Source organism: Epinephelus lanceolatus, chromosome 20 (assembly GCF_041903045.1).
Source record: "Epinephelus lanceolatus isolate andai-2023 chromosome 20, ASM4190304v1, whole genome shotgun sequence".
Taxonomy (NCBI): domain Eukaryota; kingdom Metazoa; phylum Chordata; class Actinopteri; order Perciformes; family Serranidae; genus Epinephelus; species Epinephelus lanceolatus.
The window spans coordinates 13,699,991-13,725,389 of NC_135753.1; the positions used below are offsets into that span (position 1 = coordinate 13,699,991).

At 38.5% G+C, this 25,399-nt stretch overlaps 1 protein-coding gene across 3 annotated transcripts in view; it reads left to right on the plus strand.

Annotated features, from left to right (window-relative positions):
- The first annotated feature begins 14,832 nt into the window (after nucleotides 1-14,832).
- myo3a (myosin IIIA) overlaps nucleotides 14,833-25,399 on the plus strand; it is a 98,111-nt gene continuing 87,544 nt past the window's right edge. For all 3 annotated transcript variants that reach the window (XM_078162702.1, XM_078162703.1, XM_078162704.1), the window contains exons 1-3: nucleotides 14,833-14,939; nucleotides 17,036-17,219; nucleotides 21,406-21,540. In XM_078162702.1, the coding sequence (XP_078018828.1) occupies nucleotides 14,938-14,939; nucleotides 17,036-17,219; nucleotides 21,406-21,540 (321 nt within the window). In that variant the 5' untranslated portion in view covers nucleotides 14,833-14,937. The remainder of the gene's footprint in view (nucleotides 14,940-17,035; nucleotides 17,220-21,405; nucleotides 21,541-25,399) is intronic.

Genomic DNA, 25,399 nt, shown 5'->3' on the forward strand with positions numbered 1-25,399 from the left:
GAAGCTCGCAGTGCAGCAGAGCAGTATGTAGGTTACCTGTCAGGAAATTAAGCCTATTAACCGCTTATGTAAGACGTCACACATTTGGCATGTGGGTTCTCATCCAATATTTTATACGTGGCATACGAGGCAGACTTTTGGAAATGTGCTGCACTAATTTTACTCAAGTTCTTGCACAACTCTGATATTAACTTGTATAAGTTTGAGTAAAGCAATTTTCATTATAATAAATACACATTTTCCATTCTCGTATAACTTGATGATTAAACTTTGCTTCAACTTCATGAAAGCTTTACTATTCAGTCTTTTCTTAAGTATATGCAGGAAGATTTTCATTTTCTGATACTCTCAGTACGTACCGCAGCTGCCCTCACAAAGTACGTATACTGTTGCATGGAGTATGCATACAACTGGAACATACTACACTCTAGACAAAATTGGTGCTAAACAGTACCTAAAAGTGGTTCTTTGGCACAGGTGGACCTATCTTTTACTGGTGCCTTTGTCAGATAGTGCTACATTACGAACCACTAGAGGTGCCATTTAGCACTATATTATTTCACATTTTTGAGCCTGGAAGCCCTCAAATGATGACAGATAATACCATGGAGGAGACAATATGCTTCTTAATGAGACTTTGGCTTCATATATGAATGATTACTAGTATTTTCTTACGAGATGTTGGCTTAAAAGATTTATAATCTTGTACTAAATGTTTACTAAGGAACACAATGTATTACCTGTTCAAACCTGGAATATTTCTGTGCAAATGAGGGCGACAAGGTTGAACACATCTGCTTTAACATGTTATCCTCTGGGAATATGCTCTCTGCAGGCTATTTTAATGTAGTGTTTTCATTCTTTTCTCAGTGATCTAAACTAAACTAAACTAAGCAGATAAACCAGTGGAGAACCTCTGAAGAACCATACATGGGGGCTTAAAAAGTAAGTTGTATGGCAGTGTTGCTATGTAGCACCTAAAATTTAAACCCACGCCAAAGGACTGCAAAGGAACCAACATTTTTAGGTGTGTGCTTCATCATAACAGTGAGCCTTGAACTTGGACCCTCTTGCTCAGATATCTGTCAGAGTCCATATCGTGGAATTTGAAATAAAAAGTATGCAATTTGAAATGCAGCAGATCGTAAGAATAACACTCAACACTACCTTGGAGATGCAACAAAACGTCACTCAGCTGTTTGCGACTGACTGATTATAATCACTGCAGCTGCCATCAGCTGTCTATGAACTATTATCTGTCTGTTTCTCAGTCAATGTGATGTATCTTCTGCACAGAGGTCAGAAAAGCCAGAAAAGCATGTCGGCTTGCATACTGGAAAATGCAACCTGGTATTTGTGGCATGCAGCATTTGACATACTATGTATTGGGATATGTCCCAACATAATGCTGCATAATAAATAGTATGGTTGTATGGATATAAAAACTGTAAGAGTCAGCTATGTTACAATGCTTTGAGCTAAATGCTAACATCAGTATTCTAACATGCGCAAAATCTAGCATACTAATATTTAGCAGTGAAATTTGACATTTGGAGACCATGTTTGAACAATCATTCAAGGCCTTACATCCAGTAGCTTTCAGTCCAGAGTAGGTATGCCAAAGGTCAACTGTTAAGCAGTTAACCATTTAACTGTTAATCGGTTAACTGCAGAGTATATTTTTGACCAGTTATGCATCTTGCTCCATAGGTTAATTTTGCTACTCTTAATTCACTGCACTGCGCACCACCTAGGTCTGGTAGGAGCTAGCTAAATAGCGGTACTGCTCATTTGTCCTGATTCAACAGCATTACTGTGTGGAAACATGGTGCTCACCCTCTGGTCTCCGCTTAGCTCATCCTGGTGGGTAAGCAATCCCATTTTGAGCTTCAAAAACCCTTTAGCATTGTTAACTATGTTATTGCTGTTAGCAACATTAGCAATTACAGCATAGCTAGTGGTGCTAACACAGCTAACAATGCTTAAGGGGGTTTGCAGCTCAAAATAAGGCTGCTTAATCAGCCTTAGGGATCTGGGGGAGAACAAAGGGTGGGCACAATGTTTCCACAGCAACATGTTTTGCTGCTAGGACAGCATTACAAGCTGTAATCGCCATATGCATATATACATAGATGCCGCATTGACTGTGGAGGGGCGTGCCTAAAGCGCCGCCATCTTGGTACAGGGCTAGCAGAGGTGGTAGTGCGTGTACATCTATGGAGGAAAGAGGTACTCCACAATTTGAAAGTAGAATTATTCACTGAATTTTTGACCAATTTCCAAACGATCTGATTTGTTAAAAACGTCACACATGTAGCTATGACACAGGATCAGAGTTGGGTATAACGCGTCACAAAGTAACGCGTTAGAGAACTTTAATTACTTTTTGCAGTAACGAGTAACCTAACGCATTAGTTTGCTGTTTGAGTAATCAAATACTTGAGTACATTTTCAAACAAGCCATCAGTTACTTCCGTTACTTTTAGAACGCTGCTCCTTCAGCTCCGAAACAGCAACGACTGTCTTTTGGTTCTAGTAACAGAGATAACGTTAAACCTATCAGTCTGAAAGAAGCCATGAAGGTTGTGGTTCGCTACGTGGTAGAAGAAATGCTGCCGTTGTCTATAGTGGAGTCTGAAAAAAGGTGGAGGAGGACTCGCTGACAGACAGGTCAGACTCAGGAGGACTTGTATTATGCCTGGTACACACTACACGACTTTTCTGCCCGTTCTGAAAGTCACTATGTCACATTACACGATTGTGGAGTCATAAAATCGTGCCGTGACTTGGCAGACAGACATGACACACTACACGCTGGTACTCACCAATTATCCCTGGTCGTCTTTCACGGTGTGTGTGTGATGTCATCGGGTTATTCTTGTCCTATTTTTATTACTTTTACTATCATTTGAGTCACTGTGTCTGTTCATATGCCAGCTGAAGTGTTGTTGTAGTCACCTAAAAGTGCCAGCAGATGGCAGGAGCTACATTTGAAGGCTGTAGCCTTTGTGAACTGTCAAGTTACTGTATCTTCCACAACAGGGTCCTACAAATGTTTCACAATAAAAGCCTATTTAGAAAATTGAGGGATTCTCTCATCCGAGGTTTTAAGGGGCTTTTAATTTGAAGGAAATTCAGAAAGTGTTGAGTTTGAAATGATGGCGCGATATATTCACTTTATAAAGACAACGGGAGCGGATATAAAGAAAGAATATAAAAACACAGAGGGATTAATAAATAACGGACCGTCTATAATGTAGTTTGTTTCAAATGAAGCTGGGAGCCTCTGCAGTTGTGGTGAGTAAAAGCCCCGCCGCTATTTGTTAATGTTATTACTTTATGTCTGACCGTGAGGATGTACCATTGTTTGCTAGCTTGATGCTAATGACAGTAACGTTAACTCAGCGGGTTGACAAAGTGCCTCTGCTGTTTCACACCATCATTTCCCCCTTTTACTCTGTGTGGTAACATCCCTAGAGGAAATATTAAAAACACTGAGGTGTTGTTGTCATACAGTTGTCTACGGCAGCAGATCATTCTGTGTTTCTACTGGTCAAAGTGACGGCTGTGATGGGAGAATTGGATCTCAGTGAAGGGCAAGTGGTCCATAACTTTAATTTTGGAGACAAAAAATGTAGGCTTAGCGCCCTGTGGTCCATTGCCCAATAGGAAATGTAGCATACTCAAAAGTACTTTAAAAGTGCTTGAGTTACTTTACTCAGGGAGTAACACTGGAAGTACTTTAACAGCACTCGAGTTACTTTACTCAGGGAGTAACGCAGTAAAGTAACTGGATACTTTAAAAAAGTAACGCAGTAAAGTACTTTGATTACTTTTAAAGTAACCCTTACCCAACTCTGCACAGGATGCTTGGACATTTTAAAAATCCTCTGCTCTGCGTCCGGGTTCTATCCATAATATAACCAGCTCACTTTACGTTATCCCACGTATTACACAGCTTCTTACTAGTGAAATAACTAATCTGAGACATAATTTTGGTTAAAATGCAATGTTATTTCATCTATAAACTGCCTCTGGTCTGAAAAAAACAGACCTTAGACTGCAGTGATTGACCAGTTAGAAGATTAATGATAGATATTGTATGTATATGTATATGTATATTTTATACCTACAACAATAATAATAATGATAATTGTTGTAGCCAATTTAGATTTGTGTGGCGTGTGTTTGTATGTGTGAATGTGGGTGTGTGTCTTTGGTGCGGTGCTATGGTTTCTATGGTTACCTGCACATCTGGGCATAGGTAGTAATCAGCCAGGCAGAGGTTAGATAAGGGAGACACAGGTGATTAGGATCTGGGGAAACCACACAGTTTTTCAACCATGCCTGTGTGTGTGACCGTCTAAATGGGTTTGTCGTATTAGTATTTTTGTCCTTTTGTATACGAGCTCGTTTTAAGTCATTCGGCCCCCGGCCTTTTGTATGTGTTTTTAAGATTTCGCATGTTAATAAAGGGTTAAACGCACATCCATGGTGGACGTAATTTTTACACACCATCATGAGTTGGAAATGTCTTCAAATTCCCTCAAGTGGCATTTTTTGTAGCTAGATTGCCACTGTAATAATGATAATAATGAGAGTGATAATAAAAATAATAATAATAACGATAATAAATTGATAATGATAATAGCAATATAGTTATAATAATAGTGATAATAATAATAATAATAATAATAATAATAATAATAAAATGATAATGATAATAGCAATATAATTATAATGATAGTGATGATGATGATGATGATGATGATGATGATAATAATAATAATAATACAATGATAATGATAGCAATAATAATAATAATAATAATAATGATAATAATAATAATCAAATGCAATATATACCCTACAAGCAATTTTCTAAATAAAGACCTGAAGTTTTCTGGGTTCCTTTTTATTCTGTTTATGTCTGTATCTGTCTGTCTGTCTGTCTGTCCTCCATGTCTGACGTTTGTAACAAACAACCCGCGTGAATATATGTTGACAATTGAATGATTTATGATCACTTTAATACTGCAAACACGTCATTCCTCTATAGACGTAATGCGCTGTAGGAGCGAGTGGCACTGTACCAAGATGGCCGCCATGTAGGCAAGTAGCTCCAATCAGCAGCAGCAGTCAACGTGGCGTCTATGTATATATGTCTGTGGTAATCGCTAGCTAGCTAACATTAGCTCCCACCAGACCTGGGTGGTGTGCAAAGCAGGGAGGCCAAGGAGCCAGTGGAGACTGGAGGTTGGGCAGTGGGCATGTTTCCACATGTTAACACAGCTAGCCAGCTGCCTGTCAGCAAATCCAACAGAGAATAAAATGGGGGCAAACATTTACAATGCTAAATACTACAATTTCACCACCTCTAAATGCAGCACAAAAGTTCACTGAGGCAATGGAGCGCCGGACTAAAAGGAAAGACCTCTTGTATCAGGTCCTTTTTTTTTTCTGAAAAACTATCTGGTTAGTTAACAGGTGATGGGTGTCGGCCTATCAAAAGCAAAATAAACCCAAAATGACATCAAGTCTGGTCTGAAGAGGTAGACCAACCAGCCGGCTGACATTTCCATCCATAAACAGGCTAATAAGAGAAGAAACCAGCAATTAAAATAAAGGCATTTAAAAAAAAAAAAATCATCATTTATTTTACAGACATCTTCCATCATTTGTATTTTTCTGTTTTCAAAGTGGTCAAATAATGAGGCAGGGGGCAGGGAGGTGTGTCCAGTCTGCACACTGAGCTGGACCTTTGCCCACTCTAATCATACGGCTATTATGGCCATCAGTGCATCCCCCACTTTTGGTTTTGGTTCAGCTTCCAGGAGCCATTTGTAAAGCAGTGGAGCAGGAAATGAGGTTGGTTTGCTGCCGTCGCCCAAGCCTGCAGGACGTGCTTGAGGGAGCCACACTTAAGTCGGCACGTTGATCATGCTGGGTTCCTCCCAGACGGAGAGCGGGGGGGAGGGGTCATTGGTAGGAGGTGAAGACAGAGCGGAGATTCGCAGTGTGTCTGTAATGGACAGAGATATCACTGGCCCCCAGATTTATTATTGGCTAAAACGAGGGGCCCCAAAACCCACTGACTGATGAGGCTTTATGGCATGGTCAAAGCAGTGGACTTATTGCAGTTTCTCTTTTAAAAATGAAAAATGATATCCTCTCCTTGGACATTTTACAGAGATTTTGTAGGGTGTCTTTTTCTCGTTAATTTCCTCTTCCTTCTTCTTTGCAGAGAAAAATAAATACAAAGCAGTCTTTTGTATTAAAGACAGATTTTTTTATACCCATTGTCAGTATAATCACATACTCAATCCAAAAAAATAAATAAAAATAAAACAATAAAATCCAGAGATGAAAGACAAAAAAGCACAGCCGAAGCCATGTATTTGTTCTTGTGAGCTGATAATTGAGCAGCTGCCATAAATATTTAGCAGTGTGAGGCCTCCAGATGAGTAGAACCTGCTATTACATGCTTTCTTGCAAACTGGAGTCATGTTAGACTGTACTGTACCAAAACAACAAAGATCTTAAAGGTGACTTAAACACACGGGTCAACTGGACTGGACTGGGACTGGTTTTCAGTAGAAGGGACTGGTGTGTTTCTTGCATGAGCGAATAAGAGCATACCTTATAGTAATTACTCCTTTATTGTAGTTCATGGCAGCCAAAAGGACGCATTAGGCCTCATGCAGCACACATTCTCTTAAATGTCTTTTATATTTTCTCTAATTTTATTTTAAAAGAAAATATAAGAGAAGTCAACTCCAGATGCAGCTTATCTCTTACCCAGATGTGCTGACTGATGAATCCCACTTGCAGGTGCAGGTGTTGTGCAAAGACTAGGATTAGAGACACGTCATTAAACAAAGGCTGTGAGAAGAAGAATTTCTGCAGTACTGAAAATTGACATATTGTTAAATAAACTTGAATACAGTTAACATAAGGTTACCCAGTCTTAGTACTAGCGTTAAACAAACATGGCAAAACATTTATGATGCTGTAAATGCAGTGTCAGCAGAAGTGGTGGAGGAAGTAGTTAGATCCTTTACTTGAGTGTAAGTACTAAAACTGTAACTTTAAATAGTGTGTTTTTGGTAAAAGTACATTTAAAATGTTACTGAACCAAAAGTATGTAAGTACAATCAGGGAAATGTATTTAAGTATTAAAAGTCAAGGTACTCAAAAGTAAAAAAGTACTCAATGCAGAAAACTTTAAATCAATTTAGTAAACCAAAATAATTAAACTAATTAAAAGGAAAAGCAGCAATTAGTCTTTTGAGAATCTGGAACCATGAAATATTTTAGCATGCAAAAATAACTTTAATCAATAACAATCATCGGATAGTTGCCAATTCATTTTCTAATCGGTTGATTAATCGATCCATCAATTAATCACATGGTTTGTGTGCAAAAATCTTTTGTAAAGTAACTAGGCTAACTAAAGTTATCAAATAATTGTAGTAGAGTAAAAAGTATAAAATTCTCCCTTGAGTGTAGGAGTAGAAGTAGAAAGTGTCATGAGAGTGAAATACTCGAGTAAAGACAGTGTACCTAAAATGTGTACTTTAGCCAAGTACTTGAGTAAATGTACTTAGTTACATGTCACTACTGGTCAGCAGAGGGACGCACAGTAACTGAAATTAGTTATTGGGATCAGTGGAGCAATAGTTGTGTTTCTTTAGCACACAAATTAAATAATCCAATCATTATTAAAACATAATCTAAATTTGATTATATGATGGCATTTTTTATGGTTTAAAACTTGTGTTCCCTTGTGTTGGACAGACAATTTGTGGACTGTGAAAACAACAGGGTTTTCTGACGCGTGCTCTCAATTTTGGTAAATCCCAAAAATCACTGGGTATTCACAAAATCAGAACAAATTTTGGATATGAACAAAAATTGGAGAAAATGTATTTGTATATTTCTTCTTGCATGAGGCCCAAAGTACATTTTTATTTACCATTCTAAAGGATGACATCAAGTGTCTGAAGCTATATAACTTTATATAGATGTAAAATTCAAAATGTTGATTGAGTCGGTACAACAACAATTAGCTGAATATCTAGATCTAATAGTTTGTACTGCTTTGTTAGTTAACGAGTTTTTTCTGTCTTTGATGGATACGTGCCTCTGAGTGTTTAGGTGAAAACAATCACTGTGCCATCTGTTAGTCTGTATCATAAATTAATAGCTTCACTGCTTGAGCAATTAGTTTCTGACAGTTTCAGCAGAATCAATAATTTACAGAGAAAGTCATAGCTGCATGAAATCTCACTTTTCCACTACATGAAGAGGCTGTCATTAAAAGACGTGACTGGGCAAAGTTTTTGAAGTGTTATTTGCATTGTCAAAATGAAGGCATGATTAAGGGAGTGTAATTTATTTATCAGAGGAGGGGGGTGGCTAAGGTGTGACTTGTTTTTGTTGTTATTGTTTTTTATCTTGACCCTCCCGAAAGCTACAAATATTTTTCCTGAAGCCCCAGTGGCCATGTCAGTAACTTGGCATGGTGGAAGTTATCAGATTTTAAAAAACATACCCTTTGATATTTAAAAGTTAAAAGATTAAATCAAAATCCTGTTTTTTCACATTTGCCATGCAGTCAGGAGCGCAGAATTTAATGTTTTTAAAGGATCTGGTTTGCACAAATGGTACATTTTTGGCAAAATTCTAAATTAGATGTAGTGATTAAGTGAAAATGAAAATCTAACAAATAATCTCTGTTTTTTTCAAATTGTGGGGATGATATAAAGAGTGTATTTTAGATAAAACATGCCTTTTAAACCTGCTAGTGGGGTTTTGGAATTGAGTATTTAAAATAAATACAAAATCTCATACAAAATCCCCTCCCCAATACATGCTGTATATATTGTATATAGATGTATACATGCATATACTGTATGCTTCACACTGCAGCTGTTCTATTTCTGTATAAGTACACTGAAAGCAATGCAAAAACCAGAGTCAAATTCTTGTATGTTGCGCAGACATATTTAGCCCATATAGCCGATTCTGACTCTGACATGATGGCAAGGCAAATAATAACCTACTTCTCACATCATTAGCATTGCTAGTGGGAAAGCCTCTCAAAATTAAGATCAAATTTCCCCTTAACATGCAGAACAGAGGAGGACAAACATGTTGTCAAAGATGTTTTTCATTGACCTTTCACTGGATCCCTGACTGGCCTTTATGATAATAAAAGGTAATGAGATTCTCTCTTAATAAGCCATCAAGTCTGCAGCACTACATGCTAGCAGCTCATTAGAATGATGGATTTAACTTTCTAGGAAGCCAAGCCATCAACAAAAGTAAGTCGTTTTTGATTATACTTTTTAATAATGTGGTTATTTGTAATAAATGTACAAGACTTCTAGTAAATTAAAAAAAGGCAGCAGTGAGCAACATAAACAGGTGTTGAATTACCAGGTTAAGTTAGCTGATGTGGAAATAATACAAGTAGTTCAGAGAGCATTAAGCTAACAGTGTGAGTTTCGCTAAACCGCAATAGAAATACCGGTTTAGCTTACGAATAGCTCCTAGGTAGCTAAACAGGTATGGGAAACTAGTTTAACTTGCAAACAGCTCTTCTGTAATTAGCTTAACAGGTATGGAATCATTGGTTTAGCTTGTAAACAGCTCCCATTTGGCTAAAAACGTGTGGAAACAGCAGTTTAGCGTGCTAATAGTTCGTGTGCTAGCATGCTAAAAAATAATGGAAATTAGTGGTTTAGCATTTAGCTTGCTAATAGTTTGTGTGTTAGCATGCTAAAAAGGAATGGAAATAATGTTAGTGGTTTAGCATTTAGTTTGCTAATAGTTTTTGTGTTAGCATGCTAAAAAGGAATGGAAATAATGTTAGTCTCTTAGCATTTAGCTTGCTAATAGTTTGTGCGTTAGCATGCTAAAAAGGAATGGAAATAATGTTAATGGTATAGCATTTAGCTTGCTAATAGTTAATCTGTTAGCATGCTAAATAGGAATGGAAATAATGTTATAATGTAAAATAATGCTTGCTAACGTTGAAAGCTGTACTTTAGATAAATAGGTGTGTAAATAGCAGTGAGGCAGTAGCTTGTAAACAGTTTTTGTGTTAGCATGCTTAACGGATGTGGAAATAGTGTTTATGCATGGTCTAAACAAGTATCAGTTTAAGTGTCCAGTTAAAATGGTATCTAGTGTCTTACCCTTTTTTGTTTACTTTGTTTTTGTAAGTAAGGAAGGATATATTAATCAGTTTGTGACATATAATCATATAAGCCATGATGGGAAGGTTACTTTTGAAATGTAATAGGTTACACATTACTAGTTACCCTGATAAAGGTGTAATAAGTAATGTAACTATTTAAACCCATTACTGTCCACACTAAGAAAAAAACAATAGAAACAGTTGAGATGTCACCTCATGGTAATTGACCTTTCGCAAAGCCCTGCCCCTTTGTCCGACGAGCTGTCGGAGTAAGCATGGACCCCACACTGTAACTAACTGCACTTTTTGGAAAAATGAAACAGTGATTCCAGAGAGAAGCAGACAGAGGGGCCTACAGACTGTGTTTGAAAGATATATCCAGGATGTCAAACTGACTCAGCAGCAACAACAGGTTAAAAAGACAATGATACATGTAGTTAGAAGCTAAAGCTGAACTAGGCTATAGGCTACAGATCACATTGTAAATGTAAACCACCACATCACTGCTGATCGCCACAGAAGACAATGAATGGAATATTGAATCAGCTGTGTGGCATCACAGTGTGTTCAGATGAACGGTGTTTGGCTTCACCCGGACCTCTGCTGCTGGATGGGCAGGGATCTCCAGGGACAGTCAAACAACGCTTATCTGCGCACGATGCGTGGACACACAGCTGGTTGAATATCAGCAAAGTTTCCCTGTTTCCCTTCACTGGTTCCTGTACAGCAGGGTCGGTCTTTTTTTCACTGTTACAATCATTATAAAGCAAAAGCAGCATGTGTATACATTCAGTAGGCCATATCCTCAGTAGCTAGCTAGCTAACCCTACACTTTTCAGTGTTTGATTTTGGTTTTGGAACAGGGAAGAAACATGTATCTTTTTCCAACCTCTCCAGGTAACGAGTATCATTAATACACAATGTGCCCCAGACACAACAACTAGCTCCAAATCCACAAAACCAGCCTGAAAATGAAGGAAATCTGAAACAATTGCATTAGAGTCAGTGGAGCACATCTTTGTTATTGTCAGACCCTGTCTGAGTGGGCGCAATGCTACGTTATGATTGACCAGTCTGCGTCTGGGGGCTGGACTTAGCAAAGGGTTATTTGTAAAACAGAAACAAAAAAAATCCATATTACAGACCATGTACTGTGCTGCTCGTAATGCTTGTAACATGTTAGTATACCAACAACTGTGTCATCAGGAAACTTGTGCTGGTTCTGGTGTTGAAGTCTAAAGTGGCTATACAGTCGTGTGTACAGGGAGTACAGCAGGGGACTCAAAACACAGCCCTGGGGTGTGCCGCTGATCAAATATTGCAAGTACAATGCTTGTTTACAAACATCTCAAAATGAGTGGCAGCGACTTATGATTTATTGATGCAAAAATGCTTCATCTCACAAAGTGAATTTATTTGAGCCAAGCTTCAGATACCATCAGACCCTGAACTGAACTCTCAGTCCAGATCTGGCTCAGCCCCACAGCAGCTCTCTCCCCAGCAGTGCTCGTGTAATGGGACACTGCTAAACGATGCTGAGAGCACTCCAGTGCAGTCATGGCCTGTTGCACCTGGCTCGCTCCTCGCTGCCGTGCATGCGCTCGCCTGTTGTTAGCTTGTCTTCTACAGGGCTAATTTATGACACTATCAGACTCGCTGCTGGCGACTGGACGTCCTCATGCTAAAACTAATTACTTAAACTAATTACTTGAGCCTATTAACTTTGGTATGCTCTGCAATATTGTGTTCCTTATTCTTGATGTATAATACATAGCAGAGGAGGTTGGGGCACACAGGAACTTCACCCTGCTCCTGCTTGCTAATGTTATCATCCACAGCTGATATACTCAAGCATGTAAATGCAGGCAGAGTGAGTATGATGAAGACTTTTGGCTTTTTTGTGTAATCAAATATGCCTCTCATGCTAAAATAGAAAAACTTATTTGTAAATACTCTTCTGGCTGTCAAAAAGATGTGTGCATCTTTTACTTGCTTCTCTAGTTTAACAGAGTGCAAGCATGGCTGCTTCATTTGGATTCCTTATTTGCAAACTTTGGGAGTGGCTCAGCACTTTACAGCTGTGTGTGTGTGTGTGTGTGTGTGTGTGTGTGTGTGTGTGTTTGTTTACTTGTGTGTGTATCTGTGCATGTTTGTATGTGTCTAAATCTATGCCCTTTACCTGTACCATCCATGTGCCTGTGTTCGCTTTGTTTCCTCTCACCATTATCCTTCGAAGGTCAGTAAATATGATTATTAATAATTGCTATTATTTGCCAAAATTTAAATCTGTAAGGAGCGGCCCGGCTTACCTTGGTGTTTGACAAAGTTATGTTACTATTAGTTGCTAAGCAGTGGTAGACACCTTAGATTTGTTGTTGTCTTTTGCAGGGCAGGGCAATATGGCTAAACATAATATTGACATAAAAATGTTCATATCAGTCTACATTGATAATTATCACGCTAAAAATCAGATGAGTATTTCTTTCAAGTTTAAAGGTTGATTTTTGGCTCCTGAGTGAACTTTGAAGAAACCATACAGTTAATTGGTTTAAACTATTATTTAATGTCAGAACACGACAACATTTGCCAAACAGCAGAGTATCTCACAAATCTAAGATCGATTAAAAACAATTATAATCATAATAATGTTGATAAAAGTAAGTGTGTAAGTGTTTAAGATGATAATGTAATCAGAATAAATAGACAAAGTAAAAATCTCAACTGTGGTCAGTACTGTCTGTACAAGATTTAAAACCACAGTATGTAATTTCTGCCATTTCTCAGTCAAAACAATAACAAAAGACATACTTTGATGGTGTCATGAAGTAATGTGTGGTCATTTATTGCAGAAGAAAATCTATCTGCTGTGATTTAGAAATGCACTCAGGTTTTATTTACATTACCTGTTGTCATGTCATGTTATTCTAATGAACAAGCTGGTTAGTCACTCTTGTAACTTGCTAACTTACCATTAGCATTAGATGAGTCAACTGTACAGTTACTGTAGCTAACATTTTGTAGTGAACTCAATTGTTGAGTAGCCCAGCGCTGTTATCTGTGGTCAAAACAATGATACTAAAAGAACTTTTATGAGCATGTTGGATGTTGTTGTAATGTAATAATGTTACTGTTTGAATTAGTGTCTGATCTTATCTTCTTCTACTACTACTGCTACTTCTCCTTCTTCTTTTAGTTAATGGTGGGTGGAACTGGCGTTTAAGGTGCATTACCACCCCTGTCTATGGGCGTATGGGTGGTTTATTTATATCAAGGATTTATTAAACATTTAGTATATCTGATAAACCTGAATCCTGGACAGATTCCCATTTTATGATGAAAGCTGTGAAGAAAATTGAATTACTGTTTATAAAAACAAGAAATCATTATGGGATTTTTTTGCTTGATGTAGGACCTTTATCTCTTCTTTTCAGTTAGCGACTATTTGCATCGCAGTGTTCTTTTGCAAAACTCATGCACTCCAAGTGAAAGTATTTTTCACTTTGAGCCAGATTATCTTGGCTTGTAGACCAGCAGTCTTCTTGTGCCAAGGTTAAGCTGAAACTTTAACCCACTCATCAGCGTTACAGATTAGTCCACGTCGGTGTCCCCTTTTGCCAAATGGATCTTCTGTTTCCTCAAAGAGCTTCAAGTGGCCAAACCTCTGCTCAGACATCACTCAAATCAGAGAGCACATTTCCACTTAGGCCTTTTTTTAATGTACTTTGTCTTTGACTTTAAATGTAAACAATGTGATTTTTTGAGATTCATAATAACTATATTCTTTATTTCTAAAGCCACGGCTAGTGCATCTGTTCAAACAGTGAATGTATGCTCAGTTATACATGTGCAATTATTTGCACGCTTACACAGACTGAGGTTAACGCCACATCCCGTAGCAACTAACTAATAGTGACAATCAGCCGGTGCTTCAGGGTGGACAAGGTTAGATAACTCCACACAAACACAGACACACACAGTCTCCTCTCAGGGGTCATTTCCCTGCAGCCTGTGCTCCTGTTGGAGGTGTCCAATGTGAGTCCTTAGGTTTCGCCCTCCTGTCTCGTGTGTCACAGCATGTTGTCACATATAGAGGCAGTGATGCATTATTGAAGATGTCTGTGGCTTACTTAGACACTGTACATTTGGCTGACATGAGTGCGATTACCTACACATGGATGCACGTGTACAGGCATCTAATTGCTCTGCATAGGTAATGACTGATAATATTGCTGCAGAATGATGTCTGTGTGCCAGTTTTAGCTCGGAGTGATTTATCCACAGTAGCTAAATTAAACTGATTTAAATCATTACAATGATTATAAAAAGTTTAGATGAAATAACTAAGATGGCATCCTTGGGGGCAGTTTCAACAAACAAATAAAGTGACCACTGATAATAAAAGGAGGAGAGGCCCTCTGCAGAACTGTGTGCTTAGGGCCTCTAACCAGCTTTCCTTTTGTGTATGAATGGGCATCTATATGGGGAAAGGCTCACGCTGCAGCAGTGGCTAATTCCTGCTAATCCCACCGTATCTCCTACCACTTAGCGATGGTTTCCAATGGCAGCCCTGGAGCAGGGGAATTGCTAGTGAGATTAGCTCACGTTAGCTCCTCCTCTGTGGTTTACCCTCACAGCCAGGCCAGGCTGGCCCACCACTGCTTCCATGCTAACCTTTTGCACAGAAATGGATTAACTGTTTTTCCAAAAATGTTTTCACGTCTTATTTAGAGAACAATGTAAGTTTGTTTCAATTTATTTTGCTGTTATTATGGCTTTAGTTGTGGTGGATTTGATTTTGATTGCAAAACTATGAGGGCACTGTTATCTTGAAGGGTTTATGAACAGTGTGTTTAGAGGTGTTTGTGTAGGATTTAGCAGTGCTTTCCTTTACATGATAAGATGTTGGCTCTCTCTAACTTTCCTTTGCACGTTTCCATGCGAAGATACAATCCTGTTTAATCTCTGATTGCATTTAATAACATTGTGTTGATAGTACTGCATTGTGATTCTGGACATAGTGTTGTAAATATTACATCAGTGCACAAAGAAAATAAACATGGTGACACTTTGACTGGCTCTATAAGTAGGAAACACAACACTTTAAGAGTTTAGAAGCAAGCAAAGAATCATACTTCCAGAGGTAGGCTATGATTTGCAAAATTCTTAATCCTGTAGTCGTCAGTTATCAGATAGTTTTTTGGGGGAAACAAATCATGTAAAGGTGATTTGCAATCCCAAATTTGCAGCTTTCCAACATAGCTTTAAGAGCTGTCAAAAATGAAAACTTATTGTGCTTTAAATGACAAGTTGTTACCTAAAATTAAAAAGAGCTATAGATTAGTGGAAGCCATGATGCATCAGTGTTTATATTGCTTTTAAATCCCCCAATAATGAAACCGCTTGATGTCACCATGAGTCAGCCCTGCTCCAAAAAAGGCATAATGTCATCCAGCATTTAGTTACAGTGTGATACATGATTGGAAGTAACATCAGTCCTGAAATAAATGCATACCCAGTCTTCTGAGATAACAGTGAATCAAAGGCAGTGCTGAGAGTTGGTTGTCTTTTCTGTTGCACAAGAATACAACACAACACTCTTTGTCAGGGATTTATCACACTTAGAGCTCAAACCAGCCTTTAAAATTTCCTTCAAAAGTCTGTCTCCACTAACTGAGATCCAGCTACTGCAAGTATAAGCCTGCAAAGCAAAGGATGATGAACGCATGTTTACTGCATGCATGTCTGTGTTTGATGGAGCTTCACCTGCTCACAATAACAGCTATTTTCTTCTTTTATTATTTATTTATTGTTGGACACTACAGCTAGGGATAGACCGATATGGATTTTTTAGGGCCGATGCCGATACCGATTTTTTTCCATCACCCATAGCCGATGACCGATTTATGGACTGCCGATTTTCTTGAGCCGATATTTGGGGCCGATACTGCTTTTGCTCCCTCAATTTACATAAAAAAAATGACACAATGATAACAAACATTACAGGTCTCAAGTTTAAAATAAGAAACATTTATTGAACAGTAAAAAATACTAAAACAAGATGGAAAGTTGAGGTAGAACAGGTAGAATATTATTATTGTTGTTATTATTATTATTATTATTATTATTATTATTATTATTATACATTCAAATAAAAAAGAGTTCAGTGCTCTTAAATCTTCCAGTAATGTCTTTATAAAATAATCAAATATTTAAGCTGAAGCATAAATAAAACAACAACTACTGTACACAGCTGCATGTGCGCTGCAGGGTCTTCTGGCAACACAGAGCTGCCCATGGATGCCTGTCTGTAAATCATGCCAGGGAAAAATAAATCCGCGAACCCACGCGCATATCGGCCGATGCCGATACAAGTAAAAAACTCAAATATCGGCCCGATATATCGGCCGGCCGATGTATCGGTCTATCCTTAACTACAGCATTATGCAGCTCCATGGAAACCCCAAAAATTAACCCCCAGCTATTCAGCTATCACTGGATTATCCTTTAGTTAAACGCTTGGTGTGCCTGCAGTTTAATTCCCAAACAAACCAGCATGACAGCACTTTGAACACTAGACAAGCCACTCATGGTGGTTACACTTCTGTGTTCTGCATTGAGTATTGTATTTAGAATATAAAGATAGTTAACACATGTGTTTTTAAGATTTAAAAAAACACAGATATTGCTGTTTCAGGTGTGGTAACCATTGGTTGGTGGTTAGTAAAGTCTTCTTCAGCTGAGCTTATATGGATTGATAAGCAGTTCAGCTTGTTTTCTACTACCTGCCACCTTTCTCTTTTCTAACAGTGACCCATGTGCTTTTCTTTCTCAGGAGATCTCTCCTGAAGATGTTTCCACAATCAGGGAAATCGATTGTCTTTGACAACTTTCCAGATCCCACTGACGCCTGGGACATCATCGAGACAATCGGGAAAGGGACCTACGGAAAAGTCTACAAGGTGCTCAACAAACTTGATGGAAGTAAAGCTGCTGTAAAGATACTGGACCCCATCCATGTAAGTCAACTTTCTTATCTAGAACATAAATGTGTTTCAGTTGAAATGACTTCTTTTATAGTACTCCTATTGGTCTAAAGTTCACATGTTTCAATGCCATTTTGAATCATGTCCTCACTCCATGTCATGCACGTGTTGCAGTCAGTGCTTGTTAAAGCAGCTATAAGCTTGTGGTGTGTTTACGCCTTTGGTGGAGGCACAGGGCCAACAAGTTACTGTCTTGTGGACCTATATCTGTCACATTTATAGCATCTGTATTTTAGAGATTTAGACACCAACACAGATCAGATCTGGCACCCATTTTTTCTCTTGCTATTTGTTAACTTTATGTTTTGGTTTCAGTTGTTCAGTCATAATATTTCCTATCAGTCATATTATGTACCTTAAATTTCATTCTATTTTGTCTCTATATATTTTATATATATATGATATAAATTATACAATTTACAAACAGCATTTTTTAGTGATATGGGTCTGGCATTTCCAGAACATATGAGTCATGTGTTCTCAGGTGTAGCTTAATGTTGTAATCTTTTTATTTTTCATTACTTGGCTGCCGTTCACAACCCCCACAACAACACATGACAATAATATGTGCTGATCATGTCACAAGAGTTTGTGTTACATTACATTTTCAGCTTTCATATCATACCCAGAGCCCATGTTTACTCAATTAAGTATAAAATCAAAATGACTTGAGAAACTTACCAGTGGTAAACAGTGAAAAGGCTTGATCAAAGGCCCGTCCTTCCAGAAAGGATGCAACCTCTTTACATTGAGTACATTTACATGCGCTAAATATTCAGGTTTTTGCCCTTATTCCGAAAAAGACAGTATTGTTATTTAGCTGTTTACATGGCTCATGATTCCACTAATACTCCCGTCTACATGCAGCTGTGCATACTCCGATTAATGTACCCAAACGTAGCTGGAGCAGCTTGTCATTTTGCTTCTTTGCATCAAAATAGCTTTTTTTCACAGTTTCCTGCTGGTTGCAGACTTGTTGGATCATACGTACACAGCCTCCCTCTTTCATTCCTTCAACCTCCCTCCTGAAAAGTTCGTAGTTGTGATATTTGCACATGTCCAAAAACTTGTTGATATCCAAGTGTTCCAGAACTTTTAAAAGTAAGTGTGTTTCTCCTTACGACCAGAAATGTGGGCTTTGCTATTGAGCATGCATCTCCACCCTTGCAAACTGTTGGTTTGAGTGAAGCGTATCCATGACAACACACAGAGCTGACTGTAAACAGACAAGAGGCTGTGTGTTGCAAGCTGCGGTAAAAAACCCAACTGAGAATCATATTCCAAATGCACTGCATACATTCCCAAATAATGCTATTCAAACCCGATTAAAACCGGCATATCCCTTGTCTTAATCGGAAAATACTGAATTTGGAAAAAGGCCTAATTCAGAATTTCTAAATGGATTGTGCTGTTTATAAGGCCAACATGAAATTCAGAATATTGTCATTGGGAGTAATAGAGGAATATTAGTGTGCATGTAAATATACCCATTGAGGAATTGTTGGAATAGGTGTATAAAGTTCTGGAAGGCATGTGACTCATTGGCACAGCCCTTACCTTCCTCCATCTACAACCATTATCTCAGCAAATTGCCTCTGATTAATAGCTTATCATGGGTTGGATGTATCATGGCAGTACTCTAATAATATTGGGCTCCTTTGCTTGTGCAGGGTTTTTAGCATTCAGCCAAAACACATTTGGCACCTGTGCAGAAGTGTGTGAGGCAAGTTTGGCTTTTAGCCTGAACATGTTGACACAGAGCAGAGATACATGATGTTACTTCTGGTTTGGTGGGTCTGATCTATCCTATAAAGCAGACACTATTTTCTACCATCACTAGATTCACCAGTTAAAGAGCATTACTGGGCAAGAGGTACTACCACTAATAAAAGGTTGCTATTTGCAGATAGAAGAACAAGAATGGAAGCTTTTATATTTCCTATTGCTAGGGTTTTTCTAAGTTTCAAACTAAAGAACAGTTATAGAAAGTAGCTGGTCAGTAGCTAATGTTATGGTGTCACCTCCCCTGTTGTCTTCTCAGATAGTAAAGTGAATTGTATGGCTTATTTAGCAGCTCTAATGAGCAGCCGTTTTCATCTATTAAACCCAGCCTTCATGCTATTAAAAGTCTCATTAGTCTTTTGTGAATTTGTTACTCTTTCTCATTATTGAGAAATGATTATCTACAGACCACTAGCCTGTGAGGACCATCATTACCATCGTTTTAATCACTGGGTTGATTATTTCATGCGTAGACTTATTACATACAGTACAACTATATTAACAAGTTCCTTCATTTGCTACAGTATGCTTGGTTTCAGGTTGGAATATTTATTAAGAATTTCAGAAGAATACTTGACATTTTTTCTGGTGCACAGAGGCACCGTCAAGTGCTCATTTTCAGGTTCAAACTTCAAAAAGACATTGTTTCTAATACTGTCTACCTGAATATTCCTGTATTCACCTCATGTATGAAACTCTCTTTAATCCCCCCTCCCAAAAGAGTTTAGTCTGCTCTGATTGGTCAGTGTTTCCGGGTCTTCCACACCATCACTGTAGCCGGGGGATGACTGTAACAGAGAATTGCGACATTTTCTACCTTGGAAAATCAAACAATAAAAGCCTCTAAACCAAGATCTTCACAATCGAACATGTTACAGCAGGGATATGATCTGAAATCAGGCTGAAATTAACAACATTGCCAAACAAGATAACTTGTTTTCCTACACTACTTGTAATAGTGTAGGCCACCTTATGTTATACTTGCAATGACATGTCTGAAACAGATGACAATTAAAAGAAATCTGTCATGATCTGACGTCAGATTGTTTTGAAAGTAGAAAAAACAAGTATTCAGAACAGTCTGAAGCCTGAGGTTTTGTGCAGGGATTACTTTACATTTACCCTTATTATTTGAAACTTTGGCCATGTTTTATAAGAAAATCCAATGTACAATGTAACATTATATACAGTATATGACAGAAAATAAGAAAAAAAGCATAATAGGTCCCCTTTCAGACTTGTGGTGAGATGCGACATGCAGACTTTGCTTCGTTTTAGGGGGGCTGGGAATCACTGTCGTAAAGTGCCATACCTCCCACCACTGCAGATGGGTCTGTTGTGTCATGTTATGTTTACTTGACCCTTACAAAGACGTAAACTCCTGGATATCTTATTGTTTAATACTTCTTTATCATACTGTATTACATTTGCATTTTGTAATGAAACAGTTCATGTAGTTATCATTGCAGGATGTGGTACAGACATAAAACGCTGAATAATTTATGTCTGTGATGGTTTTGTGTTTTTATGTAAAATAGTCCTGTCTTGTTTGCCTTAATCACACACTACAGCTGCAATGAACACTTAAAGAATATCCCAGAGTTGCTATATTTGATATCCTGAATTGCCCTTTTCACCCACATTAAATTCCTGAGTCAGTGATAGAGAATACATAAATTGTCCTAAAGAGCAGCAACAGTGTGCTGAAGTGCTAATTCATTTTCTTAGTTAGAGTCAGACAAGAAGTTCAATACCTCTGTTGTAACTGTCTTTTAAATATTAAGCTGTATCCACAGGACAGTTACCTTAGCTTAGCATAAAGACTGTGACCAGGGAAAAACAGCTAGCTCAGCTCTGTTCTAAGGCAACAAAATCTTGAAATTTTTGCCCTTTTTGCATTGATTGTTGACTCGGGTTAGCTGTTCTCCATTTAATCTAAGGTAAGGTAACTCTTCCCTGGCTCCAGTATCGTATTTACAGTACAGGCATGAGAGTGAAAACAATGTTGCCACCGTACTCTTGCCAAGAATGAAACTGAAACTGTTTCCATAGTTTAGAAAGCTGGTATCACTGTCAATACCATTTTGCCTCTCGTTTTTTGATATCTTTTGGCATAAAACATCACAAAATGGAAACATGATTAGTACTGTAAGGATGTACAAAATTATTGAATTTCCTGATAAAATGGTCTCGATTCTGTCATGTTTTACGTCATGCTGTTTTTTAGTATCTTGATAGATATCGTATTGTGGACTTTTTATCATGGTGTTTATCCTACCACGAGTTTTTGGTATAATTGGACATAAACAAAACATGGCTTTGTAGTCAAAATGTGTGTGCCTTGTAATTTGAACTGATCTGTGTCCTTGTTTTTCAGGATATTGATGAGGAGATCGAAGCAGAGTACAACATTCTCAAAGCTCTTTCTGACCATGCCAATGTTGTCAAATTCTACGGGATGTACTACAAGAAGGACGTGAAATGTGGAGACCAGTTGTGGCTAGTACTGGAGGTAGGTAATAATAAAACAAAAGCCCACATACGTTTGCTACAATCCATATATTTGACTGAGACCTTAAATAGCATTCATCTGTATACCCTGGCTTAACCGTGCAGACAAAGAGCGTATAAGTGCAGATTAAAGGTCCGGCTGTACATCACACAGCATGTCTCGCCAGGTATATGCAGCGGTGACCAAATCTGCTGGGATTATGTAACAGTTTAAGCCACCCTGGGCAGTCTAGGAGTTTACTTATAGGCCACCTGGGGGATTTGGTCTCAGGCCAACAACATGGGTGTGTTGGGGGTTGAGGTGAGCTCGCGTGACATGGGCACCCTGCTGAGAGCAGCAGAGCAGGGATTTCTGTTTGCAGGGGCTGTTGTAGTGTATTAGTTCATACACCTACCGTAGCAGGTTGGAGCACAGGCCCAAATGTCTCCTGTAGTGGATTTCTGTTGTTTGGATTTTGGGTAGAAAATTCTCAAATGGTTCAAAGGATTTAATGTATTTTTGAGGTTGTTGGTGCACTTGAATTTTTATATGCAAACTGCTTTAGCAAGTTACCATGCTAAACTGGCAACTGAATACAGAATAACCCAGTATTACACAAAGCATCACTGCATTTGACTCAAAGCCAAATGCAGTGATGCTTTGTATTACACAAAGCATCACTGCATTTGGCTTTGAGTCTGGTATGTTGCACCTGATGATGTAGCTATGAATTTGTGAAAGTTCAAGGGGACCTTGCTGCTGCTTTCTATACATCTGAAAAAGTCTTGCGTCCAGCTACACATTCTCCATCCTTCATATTTCATTGCCTGCTGTAGCCCTTTTCAAATGTCAGCCTCCAGACAAACATGTAATGGAGGTCAACCTCACAGGAGGAAAAGTGTTTGTGGGGTCCGACATGGTGGCAGATGTGGGTTTTCTTTGCCTTTTGATTTTCTGACCATGTCATTTGTGTTCCTGCTTTGATGGCAAATAGTACAAGCCTGGAGATGTCTGGTAAACATGATCAGCAAACATGAGGAGCACTGATAAAACAGGATGCTGTTAGAGTGTCTCAGCTGTGGTCCTAAAGGTCTTTGAATAAGAGTCTTTAAAGAATGTTACTTTGTGTTTTTAGTCATGCTGTTGTCGTGGATCTCAGGTTGGTTGGTCTACAACTTAGTCCTGACAAAAATATCTCAGCGTCCAACTGTTCCACAGCTATTGCCCTGAAATGTTGTGTAGATAATTGTGGTCCCTAGAGGATGAATCCCAATAACTTCGGCAATGTCCTGATTTATCCTTCAGCTCCACCTTGAGGTTGACATTTTTGGCTCAAAGGTAATTGTCTTGACAGCTATTATAGGAAGGTTTCTTACACATTCATTTATTTGTGGCAGCCTGACATGATCAAAACATCTGCCACTACACTAGTTTCTACTTTTGCGTTCACAGACCCGCAAAAACACACAATGATACAACAGGACACACGCATTTCCATGGAGAAAAAAAAGTTATTAGTATGTCACACATAACTAATTCTGTGGGAAACGTGTCATTTGTCTCATCATCATCGGGTCAAAATTTTAATTTCTCTGTAACTACATACTACATAATACTACTACATTCCCATCAGCCTCAGGTGGTCTTTGTGTTCAGCACCTGCCTAATGTTAACATGCTAACACGCTAAACTAAATTGGATACTTCCATTAGTACACTTGCACTGCGGAAACTATATACTTACCTGTGTAGTGCATGTTTTTCATAGGTTGGAGTTGGCTCAAATCAAACAGCGCCATTGCGCACTTACTGGAAATGACAGCCACAAGATTAGGCAGCTTTTCTTCTTCTGCTCGGGGAATTGCAATCAAACATGCATAAACACCAACTGTAACTTACACCCAGAGATCATAAAACTTGCGCCACAAAACATAAAATTAAATTCAATGCCTGATGATAAAATTTACTGCTCTTAGCTAGCTAGCAAGCTAACATTAGCATTTGTGATACTTAATTGTTAAAGATTTAACCCAATAAACAAACTGATGGCTTCTCACCAACAACATTATAGTGGTAGTGACATATGTATAACTTACATTTGTACAGTGATTTGGTGGTAATCGTGGTGGTCTTCTCCTCGGCAGCCATTTCACGTTTGAAATGTGTTTGTGGTCCCACCCCTTCCGCTAAGTAGGCAACATGGCGACAATTGAGGGTGAGAGGTTACCAACATTCCACACTCAACTTTTTGACCATTATGAGCACCATCTGGGTACTAACACTGCATGTTGCCATCTACTTCTCAGTGTGAACCCACTTACACAGCTTAAAATAGCAAATGCAAATACAGATATATCCAAAATGAGCCACAACATAAGAAAGCCACCATGGCAAACATTAGCTGCTAAACATAAACATGGTGGTATGCTGATGTTAGCATTTAGCTCAAAGCACAGCTGTGCCTGAATGTTTAATTTGAATTTGCACCATTGTTTTTGCAAAGTCATGGAGTTATTAAAACCCTTGAAAGTTTTGGAAAATTCATGAAATTTTGTTGTGTGTAATATGAAATCATTTGTTTCAGTAATCTTCTGTGGATAACCTTCCACGTAATGTAACATAACAGCAAATTTATTTTCTGTAGCTGTTGATTTAACGTAGCTCTTATATACACCGATGGGTGAAGTTTTGTTGTTGCTTTTAAATTTTACTGCACTTTTAGATAGAGCAATGTTCTTGTAAAAAAAATCAAGTTCCCCAGCCCAAGCACAGCCCACCTGCCCTATCAAAACAACATCTCTATATCCTAGAAACTGATTTGTCAGAATACCAAAAGCATGAAAAGAATGCATCAAACATGGTAAAAAAAAACCAAATCATATAAAGGATGCACGAAGAGAGGTTTTTATTTGTGAACATCTTAAAATTCTGGTATACCATTTAATTATACAGCCCTCAGTGGATTGTAAATGCATGCATTTGCTTTCAACAAAGGGACTTTTTCCAACCTCATCTTAAAAAGAAAACTCTATCAACAGTGTTCCACACTGTGCTGTTCTTTCTTTCATTATCAGGTCCAGCAGTGCTAGAACACAGTGTCCATATTTCTGTAATCCAAGCTCAGTGGGCTTTGCATCAACAGCAGCAGTGTTATGTTAACCCAGTAGATAGTTTTCACCTCTTCAGCTTGTGTTTCTTTCCCTTGTCATCGCTGTCCTTCCTCCTGACCTTTGCAGAGGACCCTGCAATTACTCAGATATCAAGTACAGTCTAAGATGCTGAATAATCATTATAAGAAAATCTAAATAAAAATGTAATAAGGTATTCATTATTTTGCTCTTTAGTGATTGTTAGTTTTGTATCATGTTGTTTTTATCTGTCAGGACTCATTCCTTCTGACTAAGAAATACAAATCTGGTATTAGGGGAGTTCACTCAGCTTTGCTACTTTGTTTACTCCCTGTTTCCTCTGTGGTTTGCATATCCATTTTCCAAATTTTCCATGCAAAATCTGCAGCCAGCAGTCCAAAGCTGGTGGCTAATCCTGAGGCTGAAATCACTGCCTGACAGTTTAGCTAGTGGCTGTGTGGAGCTGTGTGTGTGTGCATGTGTGTGTGCTCTGAAGTAGATGCACATGGGGTTTTAGCAGTGAAGAGACAGGAAAGCAGGGAGCGAGGGAGCTGGTCATTCACCATGGTTACTGTCCCTCCTTTCTAAACTGTAATTTTCCATCCTTTAGCTCTGCTGAGAGGAGCCTTTCTCTGCCCTGCCTGACAGCAGACCGCTCATTATGAACAGAATACATACAAATTGCATCCTTCACTTTGTTAGCCCCTCATTGGGGTCTGCGAGCTTTTGGCTTTGCCTCTGTAGTGTGTTCCT